At 31.5% G+C, this 21,873-nt stretch overlaps 2 protein-coding genes across 4 annotated transcripts; one reads left to right on the forward strand and one right to left on the reverse strand.

The window, feature by feature from the left end:
* Positions 1-467: 467 nt before the first annotated feature.
* On the reverse strand, positions 468-4,093 carry LOC130812572 (peroxidase 57-like). Its single transcript, XM_057678084.1, has 4 exons — positions 3,863-4,093; positions 2,668-2,847; positions 1,589-1,754; positions 468-889 (listed from the first exon to the last, which is right to left on the reverse strand). Exons 1-4 carry the CDS (start codon positions 4,091-4,093, stop codon positions 480-482), a joined length of 987 nt encoding a protein of 328 aa, XP_057534067.1. The 3' UTR covers positions 468-479.
* A 10,679-nt stretch (positions 4,094-14,772) lies between these two features.
* Positions 14,773-17,170, forward strand: LOC130812573 (uncharacterized). 3 transcript variants are annotated; one of them, XR_009042077.1, is made up of 3 exons: positions 14,797-14,970; positions 15,701-16,071; positions 16,620-17,170. XR_009042077.1 is itself a non-coding variant. In XM_057678086.1 (2 exons), the coding sequence occupies exons 1-2, from the start codon at positions 14,892-14,894 to the stop codon at positions 16,922-16,924; spliced, it is 384 nt and encodes a 127-aa protein (XP_057534069.1). In that variant the 5' UTR covers positions 14,819-14,891; the 3' UTR covers positions 16,925-17,170. The 3 variants fall into 3 exon arrangements, 1 of the variants encoding a protein (XP_057534069.1); XR_009042076.1 differs by lacking the exon at positions 16,620-17,170 and having other exon boundaries at positions 14,773-14,970; positions 15,701-16,612; XM_057678086.1 differs by lacking the exon at positions 15,701-16,071 and having other exon boundaries at positions 14,819-14,970.
* The last annotated feature ends 4,703 nt before the right edge of the window (positions 17,171-21,873 follow it).

A 21,873-nucleotide genomic window follows, 5' to 3' on the forward strand; every position in this document is an offset into this window, starting at 1 on the left:
TGTATATTTCAAACATTTGTATATATTTTGTTGCATATATATTTTAATTGACTTATGAATGATCGGAGTTTTGGCGATGAATCATGCCGCCTTAAAGATACATCGACTTGTAATTACCTATTCTAATGTCTCTAGTGCAATTACAACAACAAACAACTCAAAAATAAAGGAATTTTACTTAGCTGTTCGCAGTTAGTAACTGCGAACAACATATAAGGCAAAATAGCTGTTCGCAATTACTAACTACGAACAGCTAGTTTGTCTTATATGCTGTTCGCAGTTACTAACTGCGAACAGCTCCAAAGCACAGCTTTGGGGTACGGACGCTTACTTTTGGAAATTGTTTGAAAGTTAGTTTATTTAATTAATTTTTTTTTTTCACTTAAGAATTTCAAAAATTCATAAATTTATAAGGGGTCCAATTTAATATTTTGCCAACGGGCCAAAAATAATCCTTATTGGGCCGGGACTGGGTGTAATCAGTTAACACGGTGACAATTTCTCCTAATTTGGCCTTGTGAGCCCGTAAGGACTCCAACCCTACCAAGCTTGATCATAGCAGCATGAAATTGGAAGGTAAAGTCCCCAGTTAAGGATAATCTATTAACCGTGCTTGCAGTTAGTGTGTCTTGTGCAATCCTTTGATCAAGTTGAAGCACACCTTTACGTTGTCGAATCGCATCGTAGAAAGCTTTGTCCACCCTAAATTCACTTCCTCGAGTTTGATCGGCGAATACAAAGTTACTTGAACCTTGTGGAGGGCATTGCGATTGTAAGAATGTAAGAGTAGTTGTGTTCATGGATGGGTCTGGTCTTCCGGTGTTTTGGAAATTGTAAAGACGGTCTAGAAAGAAGTTACAATGAATAACTCCAACAGTGTGACCACCACCTGTATATCATGTATGATGATAACATTAATAATTACATAACTAATCCACAAACTACTAGCTATTTTTGTGTGAAGTTCTTTCTCGGTGAAACGACATTAAAATTACAAAAAGTTCATATCCTTATAAATTAAATTTTGTATTAATTGAGTCATTTGATCCTCATATGAAGTGTATCTTACGTGAGACATTTCTCATACTACAACCGTTTGTGATCCACAAATGGGGTAAAATGCTATTGGTTGGCATACAAAGACTATCAAAAATTATCTATAAGGTACTTATCAAAAACTACTTAGAAAATTTCTTTGTCCAAAAATATCTATAAACAGTTATTTTTTTGTTATAGACTACCAGATAATTTCTTAGGTAAATTGCTTGTGACTTGCACATGCTACACTTAATGGAAATTTGAATGTGTATCGTTAACTAATAATCTTAACAATAAAATTTACTTTTTTCTAGGTATTTTTTAAGAAAAGAAAAAAAATTAAGTTTCTAGATAACTTATAACAAAAAACACTATTTTTATAGGTAGTTTCTGACAAATTTTTAAATATAAATTAATTTATGAAACTTAATTAAATATTAATTTCTAGATTATGGACCACTACATAGAAACAATTAACAATTTATATCAAAATATAAGTTTTTTACAAGTCTTTTTGAAATGTTATTAATAATAGACAATATAGGTTTACCTAGGAGAAGCACAAAGTCGGTGACATTCAAGCCTTTGGAATTGAATAATGTAATGGCGTTAGCAACTGGCACTGTTGGCCCCGGAAGATTATTTTGAGCTTCAATTACATTTGAAATAGTTCCATCCCTTCTTCCAGTTTCAACATTGTACCACCTTCCTCCTGCCTACATTTATTTTTAACATTTTATAATATCAGTATAATATCACAAAATAATATACAAATTCCTCTCTCTTTTTGAATTTACCAATTTATTTGACCAAAAAAGTCTTACATAAAATGGTTAAAGACAATTGTTGAAAATATTTTACAACTGAGACAAGATTCCACATCAATAAAATAGTGGGTTTTAAATTTGCATATATATTGGGTGAGCTAATCCTTCTACTACTATATGGTTCTGGGAAACAATGAACCTCACCAAGTATATGTGCAAGTGAACACTCTTGACCCGTGGGTTTGTGGGCCTGAGCCCACAGGTGTTCTTTCTCCACACGAGTAGGCCACGGTGAGATTATGTGATGAGTTGTCACGGCCTAATATTGTATCCGACCTGATGGTTCTATCAAAAATTAAAAATAGTAAATTCAAAAAGAATAACGTTCCTACCCTTATTGATTAATCCCACATGCGAACTCAACGAAGGTTTGCATGTGAGGGGTGTCAGAATGATTTATCCCATATCGACAAATTGAAGATGGTGTGCACACTTTATGAGTTATTGGAGTCCTTCTACCCATTGTCATACGGTTTCAGGATGGTATATATCCTTGGCTTATGAAGTGTGTGCACCTCATAATTCCCCGATAATATGCTGGCATAACAATACGGACGTGCAGCACAATTTAACAATGACAAATTCAAAGGATGTTTATACCAGCCTGTCTTGTATGAGACGGTCTCATGATGAGATGACCTCAAAACAAGAAGCTCATAAGCTAAAAGTTTTTATTATTAGGCTATCTAAACCAAATATGAGGCATGTCTTACGGTTAAATCGTCTTATACAAGAATGTGTATTTTTATATTTGAATTTTATAATTAAATTTAAATATTTATGTACATATCATGAACAATACCTGGAAAACAGCAACTCTAGTAGCAATTGCAATGATATCTGCACAAGAAACTGTTCCAGGACAAAGTTGCTCTAACCTTGCCTTGCAAGCATCAATGAGTTCAAAACCTCGAACACTAGCGTTAGCACCTGCATTTTTCTCAGACGTGCTTCCGTCCAACAAAAGCGATGCGTCGCATCCCTGTTTCATACCAATTATACATTGTTATTTGTAATACAAAACTATTATTATATCTCGAGTGTACAACTAAAGTCTCACAACGAAAACATAAGAAAGTATTGTCAAGTGTTTAAATGATCGAGCTGCAAATTAATAATAGGCCTTTTGACAAGGGGCAAAAAAATCCGTGCACACTCGACCCAGAGTGAACAATATTTACTAATTAGAGGTATTCAATGGGTACATTATGCCATTATTGGGATTTGATGTAAGGGGTCGGGTCATTGTTGGATATTTTGTTGTCATATAAATTGTCTCATTTGTTTTATATATATATGTAGGTCAATCAAACGGACTACAAAGTCGAACTAAAAGATCATTGAAAGAACTATTTTAAACAGGTTAATACGGGTCAAGTCTAAACAGACAATAACCCACCCTAACCGATTTAATAATAACCTGACCCGCTCTAACCCATTTAAAAATGACCCACCCCACCCCAACCCGGCCCATTAAATTTCGACTCTCTTTGCTCCAACCCCAACTGATTAACAACTCTAGAGCAAAGCTAACCATCGTAATAATAATGTAAACCACAATGTTAAGTTGCTGATGATGCATATTTGCTGATTAATGTCATTATAAAACAACGGTTTTTTCATATTAAAAACATATGTCAAGTTACTTATACATTCGTTTTTCTATATCACGCCTACGATATAAGTATGTTGGAAGTCAATCAGTAACATTGAACTAGAAAAATAATGTAGTAACTGAAACTTTCAAGTTACATATATATGTATATATATGTAACATGATGTTTAATATTACCGAATGTACTAATTTATATTTTTCTTGCAAATTTTAACCTAACTAATTCTATTAATTAATTGATTAATTTTGTAATATCCCTTTTAATAATATGCTCTATTTTTATTGTTTCATGGAATATATTTTTCATAGAGGTCACTCTATGAAAATGAGTAGCATGTATCGTTGATGCTTGAAGTAGATGAAATATAGTAAATTAACATACCCTAACGAAGCAATCATGAAAATGCATACGAAGAAGAGCAGCTACGATTGTTCTATCGTTTTGAAATGCTGCAGTGACTATGTCAAATATAACTTGCTCCACATTGTTCGTCCCACATTTGTTAAAGTAGAACCCAACTTTCAATTGTGCATAAGACTGACCAAAAAGGGTCATGCAGAGAATAACAATTGCAAACATCCAAGAACAAGGGCTAACCCTAGCCTTAGTCATTTTTAATTTTCTTTTAAAATAAAAAATATAATTTAGGAATAAAATTGTAATCTAAGATTTAGTTTTTTTTTTTTTTTTTTTGTGATGTGACATAAAAGAAAAATGGAGACTTATATTTATAGAGGCAATTGGATTGTAATAAATTAAATATGTACAATTAGAGTATTAATTAATTGATTGGACGACCAAAACATAAAAAAATAAGTTGCATTGTTTAAAATAGCATGAATTCTTCCAAACAAATGCATATTCCATGAACAAATTAAGTCAATGAAGCAATATAATTGACAAATGATATAGTTTAAATATTTTTGTACAAGTCGATAATTTGAATTAATTCATAATTTTGGCCGTAATGAGTTGAAAAGTTATACCTACCATAAAAAATGTATTTTTTTGGATTAGTATCTTGAAAAAGTTAATTGTTGTGTTTCGGTTATTATTATAGTGTTTTACTTAATTATTGGTACTATTATTGGAATTGTCTGTTGTGGTTGTTACTGGAGTTCTTAAAATATGTGTTTGACTTGTGTATAATCATGTACAAGGAAGGTTGCATTGTTGGAGAGTAGTGCCATAATATTTTGAAAATTGACCTCAACCATAATAACATTTTATTTTTTTGCCTTTGAACATAAAGATAAGGTTAAAATAAATCGGTTGTTTGTTCGTTGGTATTAAATGAATTTTTTTTTAAAAAAATAGGATAATTGAAATTGAACAAGTATTACTATTAATAAGTTGTCAAGAGAACTTCTCATTAAAATTACACTAAATTTTGATCTGCATATCTTGTATGACACCGTTCCATCATGAGGCATTTGTATAATTGGTCATTTTAAGATTAAATAATCAATTTAAGTTATAAGTGATTATTTAGAAGTATATATATATATATATATATATATATATATATATATATATATATATATATATATATATATATATATATATATATATATATATATATATATATATATATATATATATATAATTAGAAATGATGTCATCGTAAGAACATTTTATTTAAAAATTCATCAATTTTCATTAATATTCACATCATTGAATATAAACTAATAAACAAGCCGTAATAAGTGTTAGCCTGATAATCCAAAAATGATACAACTATTACGATATCTATAATATATTAATTGCTTGTGTAACGCACAAATGTTCTAATTTTAAAATTTAGAGCCTCAATGCTAAAAATCACAACTTTAATAATTGTATTTCACGTACATATGAAAAAAAAAAAAAGAAAAAACCTTATTGCTTATATGTAATATTTACTTATGTTATTATAGTTTATTGAAATTATCTTTATACACAACCTAAAGTAATCTAATTAAAGCTAAAAGATTTGAACTTAAATGTCTCAACAGATTGTGGCCCTCAAATGAGTAGAGACATATTTAATGATTGTATTCTATGATGGGTAGAATATTAATCACAAGTTATTATTATATATAGTATTAGGGTATACGTTTTCCTTTATCTCTACATCCCATTATCAGAGATATTAAAAATTAGAACATAAAGGGTCGTCACTATAGGAAATATGTAGTAACCTGAAAGATTTAACTGCTCTTGTTTTTCAAATTTCTTTAGTGCTATGAAATTAGCTAACCTTCGATTTTATTCTCCTAATTCAATATAATAAATCCTTTTTGTTAGTTATGGTTCAACATTTTTTTCCCCATCAATATCATGCTCATGATACATTTTTTATTAGGTTAACAGTGTGGATTCAATATCAAACCTTTTCGCAGATTTTTTCACTCGAAATTAATAAGGGTGTATGTGATATTCAAACGTGTATCATGTTTTTGCATTGGCTTCTTACATGTGTGTCAGAATCGAACAAATAATATATTGAAGTCTAGTTTCCAATGTCGTTAACCTTAAATTAATACGATTTTTCTATCAAAAGTTATGGTCAAAAGTGTGAACATGAAACAAATTTTAACTCAAAAATTTTGTATTATGAACACTTTTCAACCTTTTCTTCTCTTCTTTGTCAAACTTTTTCAACCGAGTTAAAAACTCCTTAGTAAAATCCTCAATATTAAAACTATAAGAATTATGTTTAATTAAAACAATCAAAACCGTTCAAATTCAACATAATTAGCTAAAATGAGTAAAGTACCATAAATCTTTCAAATAAACACGAAATCACTAAAAACGGCCATCATAAAAGAGAATAAAATGATATGAATTATAAGTACAATTAATAGCACTTATCACAAGCCCAAAGCTTTTGGAAGAACTAACAAATTTAGTGTTGGGATGATTTAATTTGTCCTATATCAACGAATTAAAGATGTTATGCACATTTTATAAGTTATTAGAGTCCTTCCTCTCATATCATATGGTTATGGAATGGTTTCTCCTTAGATTATGAAGTATATACAACTCGTGCTAAAATCCCGATCATATATTGGCATTTATAGTAAGTCCAACTAGATTTATCAGTTAATTTTTTCATTTTCGTTTTAAAAATCAACCTTTTAGCCAGCTGAACAATTATTTACCAAACACTTATTTTGAATTTTGACCAATCAAAACGCCAAAAACCAAGATAAAAGTCATTTACCAATTTTTTTTATGCATATTTGCTTTCTAGCTGTTTGCTTTCTATTTTAACTAAATATTACTACTTCTGTTTTAGTGACTTTGTCTTATTTTATTTATTGACACTATTTACAGCTCACTCTTAATTTGAATTGTATTCTTAATTAATAAGTTAAATTATTGTCAAGTGGTATCTTGTTTGATTCCTCTCAATATAAGGATTATTAATATCAAGTTTTATAATTTTTAGTTTTGAACAGTTAAAGATATAAAGATTTCAATATATGTCTTGACAAACGTGCAATAAAGTTATTGAAATGAAAAGAGTATTAATTTAGATAATAGTTTATGAGATTAAAATAACCACCATGATTAGGAGTAGGTTTTTATACTGCAAGTTTTTATGGCTATTGTTAAATCTTCTGGTTTTTTCAAGAAAGTTAACATCTTAGTATTATACATATTAATTAGCTCAATTAGTAATGCATATATAGTGAATGTGTGATACACTATGTTAATCATCGGTCAATCTGAAAAAAATATTTATGTTATCATTCTCTCAAACTCTACCATAAATAATTTTAACTAGTATAAAAAGTCAGTATAAAAACTCATGCAAATGCATGATGTTTTAGTATGAAGATATATAAATATAATTTTTAAAGATATTAAAAAGGAAAAATTACTTAGAATAATTCAACCTTTTTATGATTTTTTCACAATAATTCTATTTATTGATTAACCATGAATAATCTCAATTTTAGGGGTATTTGCCTAGAGTAAACTTGGGTAACTTGATGACCTGCTATAGTAGATAATTCACCAAAAAAATAAACTAAAAACTAATTTAAAATTAGAGAAAAAATTTGAAAATTTATAGTAAAAATTCTAAATAATAAAAAAATCATAAATTTTTTTGAATATTTTTTTAACATTTTTTATGACATTTTATTTTAATTATCTTTTTTTTAAAAAAAATAAAACTTGCTATATCAAGTCATCAGATTACCAATTTACTCTAGGAAAATACCCCTTGAAGTTGGGATTATTCATGGTTAATTAATAGGCGAAATTATTGTAAGAAAATCATGAATAGATTGGATTATTATAGGTAATTTTTCCTATTAAAAATAAACATAATATGTACTAAAGATGAAGTAATAATTGAAGATATGAAGATAGACCTGTTTATTTGTACAATAAACTTAAATAATTTGTAGATGACCTTGTTTGAAGATAGACCTTGTTTATTTGTATAAAAACTTAAATAATTTGTAGATGACCTTGTTTATTTGTATAATAAACTTAAATAATTTGTAGATGACCTTGTTTATTTGTATAATAAACTTAAATAATTTGTAGATGACCTTGTTTGAAGATAGACCTTGTTTATTTGTATAATAAACTTAAATAATTTGTAGATGACCTTAAATATGGAGAATAAAATTGTCTTATAAGTTAAATATAATTATGATAAATCAATATGATCAATGTGAATAATTTGATATTTCTTCCCCTTCTCTGGTTTACATGGCTATCAGCCTTATATAAAATACAATGGAAACAATCAACTAATTTAGGAAGATATATGGAAGATCAATTACAAAATATCTTTTCCTAAATAACAACCTAGAAATATGCTCACAATATTGCACAATAATCACAACGATGAATCAGGAAATTAATTGATATTAATTTCCTAATACCCCCTCAAGTTGGAGCATACGGGTTACAAATGCCCTACTTGCGAAGTAAAATGGCAAACTTGTCTCTTCCCAAGGCCTTAGTGAAAATATCAGCTAGTTGTACCGTAGTCGACACATATGAAGGTTGAATAGTACCATTTGTAATCGAGTCCCGAATAAAGTGACAATCTGCCTCAATGTGTTTCGTTCTCTCATGAAACACTGGATTTTGAGCAATGTATAACGCAGACTGACTATCACAATAAAGATGCATTCCACTCTTGTGTTCAACACCCAAATCCCCTAAAAGTTGTTTCAACCACTTCAACTCACAAGTCAAAGCAGCCATCGAACGATATTCTGCTTCAGCAGAGGAACGAGAAACCGTATGCTGTTTCTTAGTTTTTCATGAGACAGGAGATAAACCAAGAAGAACAAACCAACCGCTTAATGATCGTCTGGAAATAGGACAACTAGCCCAATCTGAGTCGCACCAACCTTCAAGCTGCAATGCACTATCCGACCTCAACAATATACCTTGTCCTGGGTTTTTCTTCAAATATCGAACAACACGCAATGCAGCGTCCCAATGTTCCACTCGCGGAGCCTGCATGAAGAACTGAGATAGTATGTGGACCGAGTATGCCAAGTCAGGCCTAGTAACAGACAAATATATCAAACGACCAATTAGTCGACGATACTTTTCTACATCTTGCAATACATCTCCTCTCGCCAGAGCTAGTTTGTGATGTTGCTCAATTGGGAAATCTGCAGGCTTGGAATCAATCATACCTGTTTCTGTAATGATGTCCATGGCATATTTGTTTTGACAAATAAAAAATCCCTGTTTGCTACGAGCTACCTCCAAACCCAAAAAATATTTCAAAAGACCCAAGTCTTTCATCTTGAAACAGTTCCCCAGATATTGTTTAAATTTGAGCATAGCAGATTTATCATTACCTGCAACAATCAAGTCATCCACATATACCAGCACATTTAACTGTGTTTTACCTTTCGACAAAGTAAAGAGGGAATAATCGGAATATGACTGTTTAAAGTCATAATTTTTCAAAGCTGCTGCGAGCTTGGCAAACCAACATCGGGGAGCCTGTTTCAAACCATACAGGGACTTTTTCATTCTGCAAACTTTTCCAGAATTTATATTGTCAAAACCAGGAGGAATTTTCATATATACTTCCTCTTCAAGATCTCCATGGAGAAAGGCATTATGCACGTCCATCTGATGAACCTCCCAGTTCTTCACTGCTGCTACTGCTAGAAAAGTACGAACAGTTACCATTTTAGCTACCGGAGCGAATGTCTCATTGTAATCCAAGCCTTCAATCTGATGATGACCAAAAATGACCAATCGAGCTTTCAATCTTTGCAAGTGTCCATGCTCGTCATACTTCTCTTTATATACCCATTTGCTTCCGAGTGCCTTTTTGCCAGGAGGCAAGTCAACAAGTTCCCAAGTACCTTGGTCCTCTAGAGCCTTAATTTCATCTGCCATTGCCTTTCTCCACCCCTCGTGTCGCATAGCTTCTTTGAAATTTTTTGGCTCATTCCCTGCTGAAATAGCTGCAATATAGCTTCTATGTTTTCGTGAAAAATTGTTTGAATCAACGAAATGTGTTATTGTAAAGACCATACCTGAAGGAGATGTTGTCACGGGAATAACCGGAGGCGGAGATGGACTTCTATTATTTCGTACAGTGGTCACAAAGTCACGATATTTCACATTTGCATACTTAGTACGCATTCCCTTTCCCATAGCATCACCTTGCTCGCGCACCACACTCCCTCCTTGCTCCACACGCTGCTGCACCACACCCCGCTCATCAATAAGCTGCGGTTCACTCACTGCAGGCTGCGTTACAGCAGCCTTCTCGCTATCAGCGCCCACTGGATAGGCAGCAGACTGGGCAGGCTCTCTCGTGTCACAGGTTCCATCACTGCAGCCTGTATTATCATCCATTGCAGGCTGCTGATCCTCATTAACAGCCCCTCTGACTCGTGGTCCACCCTCATAACACTCATCTTCATCATCACTTAACACACAATCCCCCTTAAATAAAGCCGGAGTTGGATTAGATGTCACAATACTACCATTTATGAAAGGAAATTCATGTTCAAAGAATTGCACATCACGAGACACAAATCGTTGTTTAGTTTCTACATCAAAAACTTTCCACCCTTTTTTTCCAAAAGGATATCCCAAGAAAACACATTTCCTACTACGACTTGCAAATTTATCCCCTTTTCCCCGTTGATCATGAGCATAACACAGGCATCCGAAAACTTTAATGTGGTCATAAGAAGGGGTTTTATTGAACAAAATTTCAAAAGGAGTTTTGTGTTTAAGCAATCTAGAAGGAGTACGGTTAATCAAAGGATAAGCGGCTTGAACACACTCCCCCCAAAAGTGAAGCGGTAAGTTTGCCTGAAATCTCAAAGCTCTGGCTACATTCAATATGTGTTGGTGTTTTCTCTCAACTCGCCCATTTTGTTGGGGTGTACCGACACACGAGGACTCAAATATTATTCCATTAGCCACAAAATAATCATTCAAATTATTAAACTCTGTTCCATTATCACTCCGAACTCTTCTAATGTCACAAGAAAACTGACGTTTAATCAAAGCAATAAAAGAAAGAAACAAGTATTCAACTTCCGGTTTATTGCTTAACAAATACGTCCACACACTTCGAGAAAAATCATCGACGATGGTCAAAAAATAAAGAGATCCACATAAAGAGGGTGTCCTGTAAGGCCCCCATAAATCAACATGAACCAATTCAAATAAACTACTAGCTTTACTATTGCTAATTGGAAAACTATTCCTATGCTGTTTAGCACGAGGACAAACATCACAGGATTTATTTTTAATATCTCTCGCATAACCACTCACCAACGGAAGATGTTGTAGAACTCTTCCCGACGGGTGTCCCAACCATTGACGCCATAACTCTGCAGAACGACTTCGATCAATCTTCAAAGCTTTTACCCCTGGAACGCCGCGGAAATAATAAAGTCCTTCCACCCGATCACCCGTTCCAATCACCTTCCTCGTCGCTAGGTCCTGTATAACACACAGTTTTTTAGTGAATTGCATAGTACAATTTGATTCATCACATAATTGGGAAGCAGAAATTAAATTGCAGTTTAATTGTGAAACATATAGAACATTTTTAATAATCAATCCTCCTTCCAATTCCACCGAACCCATCAAAGAAGCATTTGCATATTTGCCATCCGGTAAACCTACCGGATAATGAGACACATGGACCACATTAATCAAAAGAGACGCATCATATGTTACATGATTTGATGCGCCTGTGTCGATTATCCAATCAACACCCTGCTTACCATGGAGTTTTGGCTTGAGAGTATTAAGATGGTCTAGGAGTTGCTGAACCTGAGCCGCGGAAACCCCCGCAAGAGCTGAGCCATCAGCTTGAGTAGGAGCAGTACCTTGCGTTCCTTGAGCAGCAGACCCTCCTGTCTTGTTTGCACGGGCAGGAGGTGGTTATCCCTTTCCACGACCTGCTGCACCTGCTGCACGCCCCCCTCCGCGAGCTGAAGATGTGCTACCACGACCATTACCACGGCCTCCTCGAGGCCTATCACCCCACCAATCCGGGTATCCATGAAGCTGAAAGCAAGAGGCTTCGACATGCCCCTCACGATTGCAGTAAGTACAAGTAAACTTTGGTTTCGGTTCAGATTGTACCTTGAAAGCTATGACGCTGTCTCGATTAGAGGGCACTGTATCAGTCGAGCTAAGCCTCTCGGCTTGAATAATTTGCTGATAGGATTTGTCGACCCCCGGAAGAGGATCCTGAGTAAGAAGATGACCTCGGATAGAGGCAAACTTGTCATCCAAACCAATCAAAAAATGATGTACGTAGTCATTTTCCCGCAATTTTTCCACTTGGGAAACAATATTACAGGAACATTTCCCACAAGAACACGACGGAACAGTTATATATGTGTGGAGTTCATCCCAAATTTTGGCCAAACGACCAAAATATGTTGTAACAAGTTCATTTTTCTCCTGCTTACACAAGCCCAAAGAGAGCTTTAATTGACAAATCCTTGTGCCATTGACAACACAAAAGCGATTTTTAAGGTTTGTCCATAGCAAGTTAGCATCGTCATATTCACCAATCGTAGAACGAATAGTCGGTTCTAGAGTATTGGTAATCCAGGAGACCAACATTGAATGAACGACCTCCCAATCCTCTAGTTTCTGGACATCAGTAGGCTTCACAATGGAGCCATCAACGAAACCAAACTTTCGTTTGGCCTTCAACGAGGTCTTGATCGCCCTCGCCCACTCGTCGTAGTTCTCACTACGAAGCTGAATAGGAGTGATGATATTTCCCGGACCATCACTGGAGCCCAAGTGATAGACTAAATCAACCTTGGGTACAAATTTGTCTTCCTCACCAGGCATGATAATGAATTTGTAGAGAAAAAAAAAAAAAAAAATATATATATATATATATATATATATATATAAAATTATGTGATAACTCTTTCTCAATTATACGTGATTAATGAATAATACGTATAAGAAATTATCAAACACCTAGGCTCTTGATACCATGATAAATCAATATGATCAATGTGAATAATTTGATATTTCTTCCCCTTCTCTGGTTTACATGGCTATCAGCCTTATATAAAATACAATGGAAACAATCAACTAATTTAGGAAGATATATGGAAGATCAATTACAAAATATCTTTTCCTAAATAACAACCTAGAAATATGCTCACAATATTGCACAATAATCACAACGATGAATCAGGAAATTAATTGATATTAATTTCCTAATAAATTAATATATTGATTCGTCGGATACATATAAATTCATTTTAAACAGATCTTGTTGACTTCATCCTTTCTTAACTTTACTCTGCATTTATAATCGAATACCCCATAAATCACCAATTATCTGTTAAGAAATTTTTAATAAAATTATAACCCATGTTATTTTTTAACCTTATTTATATGATTATATCATTCTTATAGCAAAAATTCAATCCGGTCAGTTTTATTATAATATTTAAATAATTTAGTTTTTAAAAATGATAAATTTTTGTAATATGTTCATATTAATAACTTTTCTAATATAACTCAATCCCAACAGAATCATTTAGTTTATTCTGTTTAAAAATAGTAAATTACTTGATTTAATTAATTTTTGGAATATGGCTAAAAATAACATGTTGATTAACTTTTTTGCCCCGTAAGCTAACATCAACAAATAAAATCTTTTCATCCAATGGGGCTCTTTAAAAATGACAAGTAGTTATGATAGCATTGTTCATATTAGTATAATGAAATATTGGTGTGAAAGTGATAGAGTAAATTGAGCATAACTAAAATAATTATGGGAAATGTCGTGCGGTGACTCTGAGTTTTTTTTGGCTTTTCGACAAATTTTTTTAAATCTGCGTGGTGGTCTTGAGTTTCTAATTTTTCCATGTGGTAGACAAAATGTTAAGTTTTTGCTTAAATTAAGTACTTATTTCGATTGAATATAAAAATATGTGGTCAATTATGTTGATCGGGATGTTTGTTTTTAGAAAAAATTATCATTACATTAAGTAAAAGAATCATAAAGTTCACAAAAAATTTTCTTGTTGTCTACCAATTGAAAAAATTATAAGCTCAAGATCATCATATTAATTAAAAAAAATATTTATCTATTACTAAAATTCAGAATTATCATGTGAAATTTCAATTATTCCTCGCATTAATTAAAATCATATGCGAATACTTGTAAATTGATAGGAAAACACATAGAAACTTATCTTTAAAAAAAGAGGTTCAAAAGTAAGAATTAGTGGATTATTACAAACGCACCAACACAAGTTACTTTCCTTAATGAAATTCCCTTACAAAAAGTGAATCATGAGATATAATAATAATAATATAGTATTATTCCTCAACATTAATTCTATTAAGTTGTGTTAGAAAGCAATTAATTTATTTCAAATTGTAAATTATAATTATAAAATTATAAAGAAAGAAATTGAAAATGATAAGGTTCGTAAAGTCATACTCAAACTCTCAGTTTTGTCTACTTTAAAACAAAGATAAAATTGATTCAAATCTAAAATTAAATTTTATTTCTTATTAATTTGTCAAACACTAAATTTGAGTTAATTGTAGGTTTGTAAATGAAATTACTATTTTCAAACATAGCATTAAAATTTGTAATTCTTAAAAATTGATTTTTCAAGTATTTATTTAGTTGACATAATTTATCTAAACATAAAATTGCAAATCATCTTAAAAGATTAAATTTCCACTAAATTTAATTCTTATGACAAGTTGTGAACCAAACGATGGATATAATTATTCCCATGCAACAAAGCGGTTTTACAAAAAGCAAATTTGTAAGTATTCCTCAGCTGTCAGTTTTAATAACCATCAATTAAACAAAACTGTGATCTATGTTTTACACTATAAATAAAAGTATGACTACTCCAAAAGGAATAGAGAAGAGCAAGTAAGAAGCTAAGGGATGAGATTGATTGTCATTTTCTTCTTAGTATCTCTTCAACCTCGCCTCTTTTTAATTGCCTCTAATTCCTCCCATTTAGGTACAATTCTCAAGTCTTTTTCTTTACTTTATTATATTCCCCATTTTCCCTATTTACCCAGACCCTGATCATAGTTATCCTATTGATCAAAATATATTGTATTGATCAAAATATATTGGGTATAATGATGATTTTTTCTTTTTGCTAATATGTTTTATTAAGATTGTTATAATTAACATTTGTTATCTTGTTATGACATTGTCTCCCTTTCGTTCGCAGTTATTAACTGTGAACAAACAATTTTGACTTTTTTGACGCAATTTTTTTGTTCACTGTAAGTAACTGCGAACTAACCTAAACATAAAGACGCTTATTTTTAGAATTAAGTTTACCTGAGTTCTTTCTTTTTTTTTGTCCGCTCAAACAAAAACGGGCCAATATACGTTAGATATGGCCATAAACAAATCAATATGGGCTGAATATAGACTGAACTCATATGTGTGATCTTGACGAGCGTTAAGTGCGCATTTTAAATCTTACCATACAATAGAAAATTCAATCACTACTTAAGTGCATATTTAAAAAAAATTATGATCATCTTGTCATATTTAGAGAATAAGTGTCTGGATTTTATAAATTTTAAGATTGATTTTGACCTAATCTTGACTTTTTCTAAGCTTACACAATCACCATCACTTAACAACAAGCAAGGAAAATTAATTTTTTTTTTTAATTTTTTTTTACAATTAAGAGTAATATATTAACTCTAAAAAAACCTTTTATATTCTAGACTATAAAAGAACACTACTTTAAAACGAAAGGGGAGTTACAATGGGCCATAGCCAGCCAGAGAACCTACAACCTACACACAAAAGCAAAAGACTACACAAGAAGCCAATGCTTACAATCATAATCTAATCCAGCGGCAACGATGAAAACAACACTACGAGCAACATGCTGGGTAGAAAGGCCTTGATCGCCTTTACAACCAAGTTTGATACAACATCTCAGTCCAAAGACTATTAGACACATCGATAATAGCAAAAATAGAAGCCTCTACATCGATCCTGGGAACACCAGCAATGTAAATAACGCTCTTGCTATTATTAATGTGAAGCCCTGACACCTTAGCAAAATCTCCAATCACCTGCTTAAACTTAAGTAAGGATTGAGTCTCAGGCTTGGTGAACACTAGCAAATCATCAGCAAATATTTTTTTTGGGATATATTTAGTAATATTTAATTTAAATGTCATATTTTAAATTTCTAATGGTATATATATAGTGAATTTAGTAATATTTATTAGACCCGTTGGCATCATAAAAAATAATACTAAAAATTTTTGTGACATAAAATTTAGTGATATTTCTCATAAATGTCACTATGGTCGATAGTAATGATTAGATATGTCACTAAATACCAAATAAATTGTCACTAAATCACTTTATAATAAAACTTAAATTAATAACCAACAATTACTAAACTAAAAATATAAATCAGTGACATTTTTCAAATGTTACTAAATCCTATATCGCAAAAAATAAATTTTATTATGGTGACAAAACGAATGGATCGAACAGAATATAGTGTATACATGCATATTCAAAATAAGGCATAAAAGTAGTAGTGCAATATTTAGAATTAATATAATTAATTAATCATCAATTAATTGGTACGTCTTAACAAATATATTGTTCTTTTTCACATAGACATGCAGACTGAACCAAAAGGAAGGAACACAGTGCAGCAAATAAACGCAATCAACAAGCTAAGTGAAGGCAGCGGCAGACACAGTGGCAGTTCTGGTGGCGGGGAAGGTGGTGGTGGTAATAGCAGTGGCGATGAAGGTAGAAATGATGGTGACGGAAGAGGAGGCATGTATCCATATTATGGCGCCGCTGCAGGCGCTGCAAGTAGGAACCACCACCACGGAGCAGCTTGTAAAACTGTACATATTGGTTTAACGGTACCTAAATTTATGACAAGTCTTGGAACATATCTAATTATAATTTAAGCTTACTAGCTAGTATGTGGATCAGTGGATAACATACGCCAACTAACTAGAGCGACTTGTATATAGATCAATATGTACAAATTATGTACAAGCTTAAGTGTAAGTATAATATTGAGTATGTATTCTCTCAACTACTACTGACTACAAAATACTAAAATGAGCTATGAATATGTAAGAAATGGTTTCCATATATTTGGTGTGTTTAGTATTGGGAATAGAAAATATAATAGAAAGGAAATTGACAAACAAGTGTAAAGGAAATATAAGAGTAACGAATATGGCTTTGGCTTGTCACGAGTTTATGGCTTTGGCATATGTTTTGCAGCTCTCATTTTGGTAATTGATTAAAATATATTCAATTGTCCAAAACTATTATACTCTAACTAGTATATAAATCCATGCAATGTACAACTTTTTTAGTATAAATTAATATATAGAATTTAAATTTTAACTAATGATGAAATTTCGTAATATCGTTCTCTTATTCAAATGGTTTTTTTATTATTAAATAACAAATAACCATGTATATAATCCAATTAAGGTAAATTTTAAATAGTATGTCGCAAAAAATCCAAAGTGTTAATTTTTTTACCATTTATTGCAAATTAATATTACATCACAAAATTATTGTTGGATTTTAATGCATCAATTACAAAATTATTGCAAATCAATCATACTATTTCCTTATTTAATGTATCAGTTATTCTTGAATTTTAATGTATCAATTACAAAATTATTGCAAATCAATTATAGTATTTCCTTATTTAATGTAAGATTACATATATATATATATATATATATATATATATATATATATATATATATATATATATATATATATATATATATATATATATATATATATATATATATATATATATATATATATATATATATACCCCAACACAAACGACACACATCCGATCCTCTCTCTCAAGCTGAAGCATAGAGATCACAAATGTTCAATTTGCAACAAAAATTTAAATTTATTATCCTAAAGCCTTAGTGAAAATATTAGCTAATTGTCTAAAAGTGAAAATTAATATGAAGGGGACTAAGAAAACAATCTTGAATTTCAACACAAATAATGTGCAATCCACTTTAATATTTTTAGTGCGCTTATGAAAAATCAAGATTTGAGCAAGATAAAGTGTTGATAAACTGTCTCAAAACAAATTCATAACTTTTGGTTGGTACACTCCTAATTTTAGAAGTAGGCCTTTCAATCATTTAAGTTCACAAGTGGTTGAACCCATAAAGTGGCTTCAGAAGAGAATCTTGAAACAGTGACTTATTTCTTTGTCTTTTAATAAATAGAAGATTTTCTATTGATGATGATGACTCAAACTAGTGAAGGTCATGGTTTTATTGAATCAAGGGTTTGCTGTTGACTGAGCATGTTGGACTTTTTCCAAAGAGGAAATGCCGACTCGGCGGGTGATGAAGGTGACAGCCGAGTAAATTGTGGGTTTCGACATTTTGGTTTTCGTTCAGCAGCAAAAGCCAACTTAGCGGCTGGGTCCTTGCATGGGATAGCAGAGTCAACTGTGGGTACGAAAAATGCAAGAAGTAGTTTCTTCTTGTTTTGGCCGATTACCCTTTATATTTGGTCGATTATTTTCTTGTAAATAATCCCTAATCTCTTCTTTTAGGGGGCTTACTATATAAATACCTCCTTTAATTAGGTTTAGGAAAAGAGTGAACACAAGAGAGAAAAGTGAGTCATTCTTCATAGAATACTTGATTCATCTTTGAAATCTTTGCAATTTATAGTGAAAACTTTTGATCTCCGTGTGAACCAGGTTAAATCTTGGTGTGGTAAACCATATATGCTAAGTCGGGTCTAGTAACGGATAAATAGAGAATAAAACCATCCAACTAATCATATCTCTCATACTCTCAATATTCTTAAGAAGTGGACCTATTGACCGTGATAATTGATGACTAGCCTCTATAGGAAAAGACAAAAGCTTATAGTGCCTAAATTGCTGGTTTCAAATGGCAGATTTATTTTGGGTACCAACTAGTATGAGAACATAGCCTCTTTATTTTGAGGTATTTTAAAGTTTGAAAATGTTGGAAATTAAATTATGTCGGATTGGAATTAAAGTTTTAAACGGACAACAAAATTTTGTCCATTATTTTTTTTGATAATTTTGTCATTTTATGTGCTAGATTAAAAGTTGGACTTCACATATAATAAGACTCAAGTAATTCAATATTTCCTCCGTTCGCTTTAGTTGCTACATAAGGATCTTGCACAAATTAAAAAATAGGTATTTTGGGTGAAACGACCATTGTAACTCTAAAAGATGAGTGTAATAGTTAATAATGTATGGATAGGAAAAAATTAGGAGCAAAGTTGACATTTGTTTTTTTTTTTGGCCAAAATTAGTAATATAGCAATTAACTTGAAACAAAACAGTTAAATAAGAAAATTATGACAAGTAAAATAAAATGAAAAAAATACTACATGAGAAATCAGAGTACTTGAGAATCAAATCTTATCTCAATTAAAGCTTATCATTTTCCTCAAATAAGCACTTAGGATCGAATTTTATTCAGTCTTTTTAGATTCGTATAATCAATTAAAAAAAGGCGGAGTTGATGTAACTTATAATAACCCGTGAAGCAGCAAAAATTGGAAAAAAAAATCCATTATGTTGAAATATAATGTAAAAGGTAATTAATAGATTTACCTTAATGTGAATGAATTCAATGTAATTGTAGGTAGAACTTGCCTATAAATATGGAAGTTCACCAATGTAGAAATCACACCAATGAGTAAAAATCTTTCTATCTTCTAACTTTTACTCATTCTACTTCATCCTTATCTCTCTAAGTTTTAACACGTTATCAGCACCAGCTCTACCCTTAATAATTAAGAAGGTAATATTTTTTAAAACCTAATTAAGCAATTTTTTTCATCGGTACCCACAAATGTACCAACAATCAAATGGTATCAACATCGTCATCCAAGGTGTTTCTCACACATTTATATATTTGATAATTGAGCATAATACCATACCCTTTACTACAAACCCAGTAAGGACTGATTTAAATCAGCTCCAACATAATAATCCTAATAATACTAATGGTCCCCCAGTACCACCAACTCGTAATTCACTTATACGACCAACTAATAATCCACTAGTCCCACCGACAATATTCCACCAGTTATTATTTTATTTTATAACGACCAACAAATAATTCATCAACACAACCAACTAATAATGCTCCAACAACATCAACCGAAAATAAACCTTCATCAAGTAATAAAAGAACTAAAGATGATGAGGGAGAAACAAATACTAAACGTTGCAAGATAAATAACCCATAAAATAATTTATTAGACAATACGTTACCTTTATGGATGACAAAGGAGACTTTATTTCTTTTGTTATTATTTTATTTTATAACGCCTATATGGCTGGTTAACTATTTTTTTACCGCCTAAAATGCCGATTAGTATTATTTATGTATTTTGTTATTATTCTTTAAACCGCCTATATGGCTAGCTAATTGTTTTTCTTTTACCGCCTAAATGAACGGTTAGCATTATTTTTTTTATTCACGTATATTATATATCTCCTTAATTATGAGTTTGGTGGTCCTTCTTGTAGCATTAGGAATTATAATAATTATGAAGATATAATTTATTTTGAAGAAGAAGAAACAAAATGCATATGATTTTCTTTGTCATATTTTCTTTTGTTTATTAGTGCATTTTGTATGATAAATTATACTAATATATTGTGTATATGCAATTTTTTTTACCCTCTGAGGAATTTATTGTCTTTAATTTTATCTATCTTTTTCATTATTATTATTATTATTATTGTTATTATTATTATTATTATTATTATTATTATTCTCTTGTTCTTGATTTACTCCTAACTTTATTATCTACAACAAAATCATAATAATAAACCAAGGGGGAGAATATCATCAAACTAAAATATCATAATTTTTCTTATGGTTTATTATTATGAAAATATAAGAATTATTGCATTGTAATATATACTTACAAAACAATTATATATTATGTAGCAAGTATGGCAGAGATTACCGAAGGATCAACATATTAGACTTAACTAGACAAAAATACTTAGAATGGAAATAAGAAGACATTATGAATTTAGAAGCTCAAGAACTTGAACATACTGTATTGGAATTAAAAGAAAAAGATCCAACAGATGGAACTCAAGCTACCAAAATAAAGGTAGCTACAAATCAAGAAAAGGCCAAAGCCTTAGTCCTCTTGAGGCTTCATATACATGATAGTCTTAAATCTGAATGTTTATTTATAAAAGATTTCCAAAAAAATTGTGGGACTCCCTTGTTGAAAGATTTGATCACCACAAAAGGGTGCTTCTTCCACAAGCTAGCCATGAGTGGAAGAATTTAAGATTTTCTGATTTTAAGATTTTCAGTGAGTACAATTCAACATTATACCGAATTGCATTAATGTTGAAATACTGTGAGCACCTGGTGACTGATGCAGAAATGATTGAACTCACATTATCTACTTTTCATCCATCAAATATTATTCTGCAACAACAATATAGGGAAAGAAATTTCAAAAGATATTCAGATTTGAGTGTAGTACTCTCACTAGCTGAACAACATAATGATCTTGTTTTGAAAATTCACAATATGAGACCTCTTGGATCTCAGGCTATCCGTGAGACACATTCTATTGAAACACATGTGCCTGAAGCACATGCTGTTGAAAATAAAGGCCATAGAAGTTCTAATAACCGTGGTAGAGGACGCAGAAACTTCCGAGGAAAAGGAAGAGGACAAGGACGGGGACAAGGTCGTTGGAATTTTAATGGGCATGGTTGAAATTCCAAGGATCTAGTAGAGGTCACTTTTCCCAAAACTGTCAAAATGGTTATTACAATAGTAAATCTCGAAGGGGAAAACAAGTTGGATATCAAAATAAA

The sequence above is a fragment of the Amaranthus tricolor genome, chromosome 5, assembly GCF_026212465.1.
Source record: "Amaranthus tricolor cultivar Red isolate AtriRed21 chromosome 5, ASM2621246v1, whole genome shotgun sequence".
Lineage (NCBI taxonomy): Eukaryota > Viridiplantae > Streptophyta > Magnoliopsida > Caryophyllales > Amaranthaceae > Amaranthus > Amaranthus tricolor.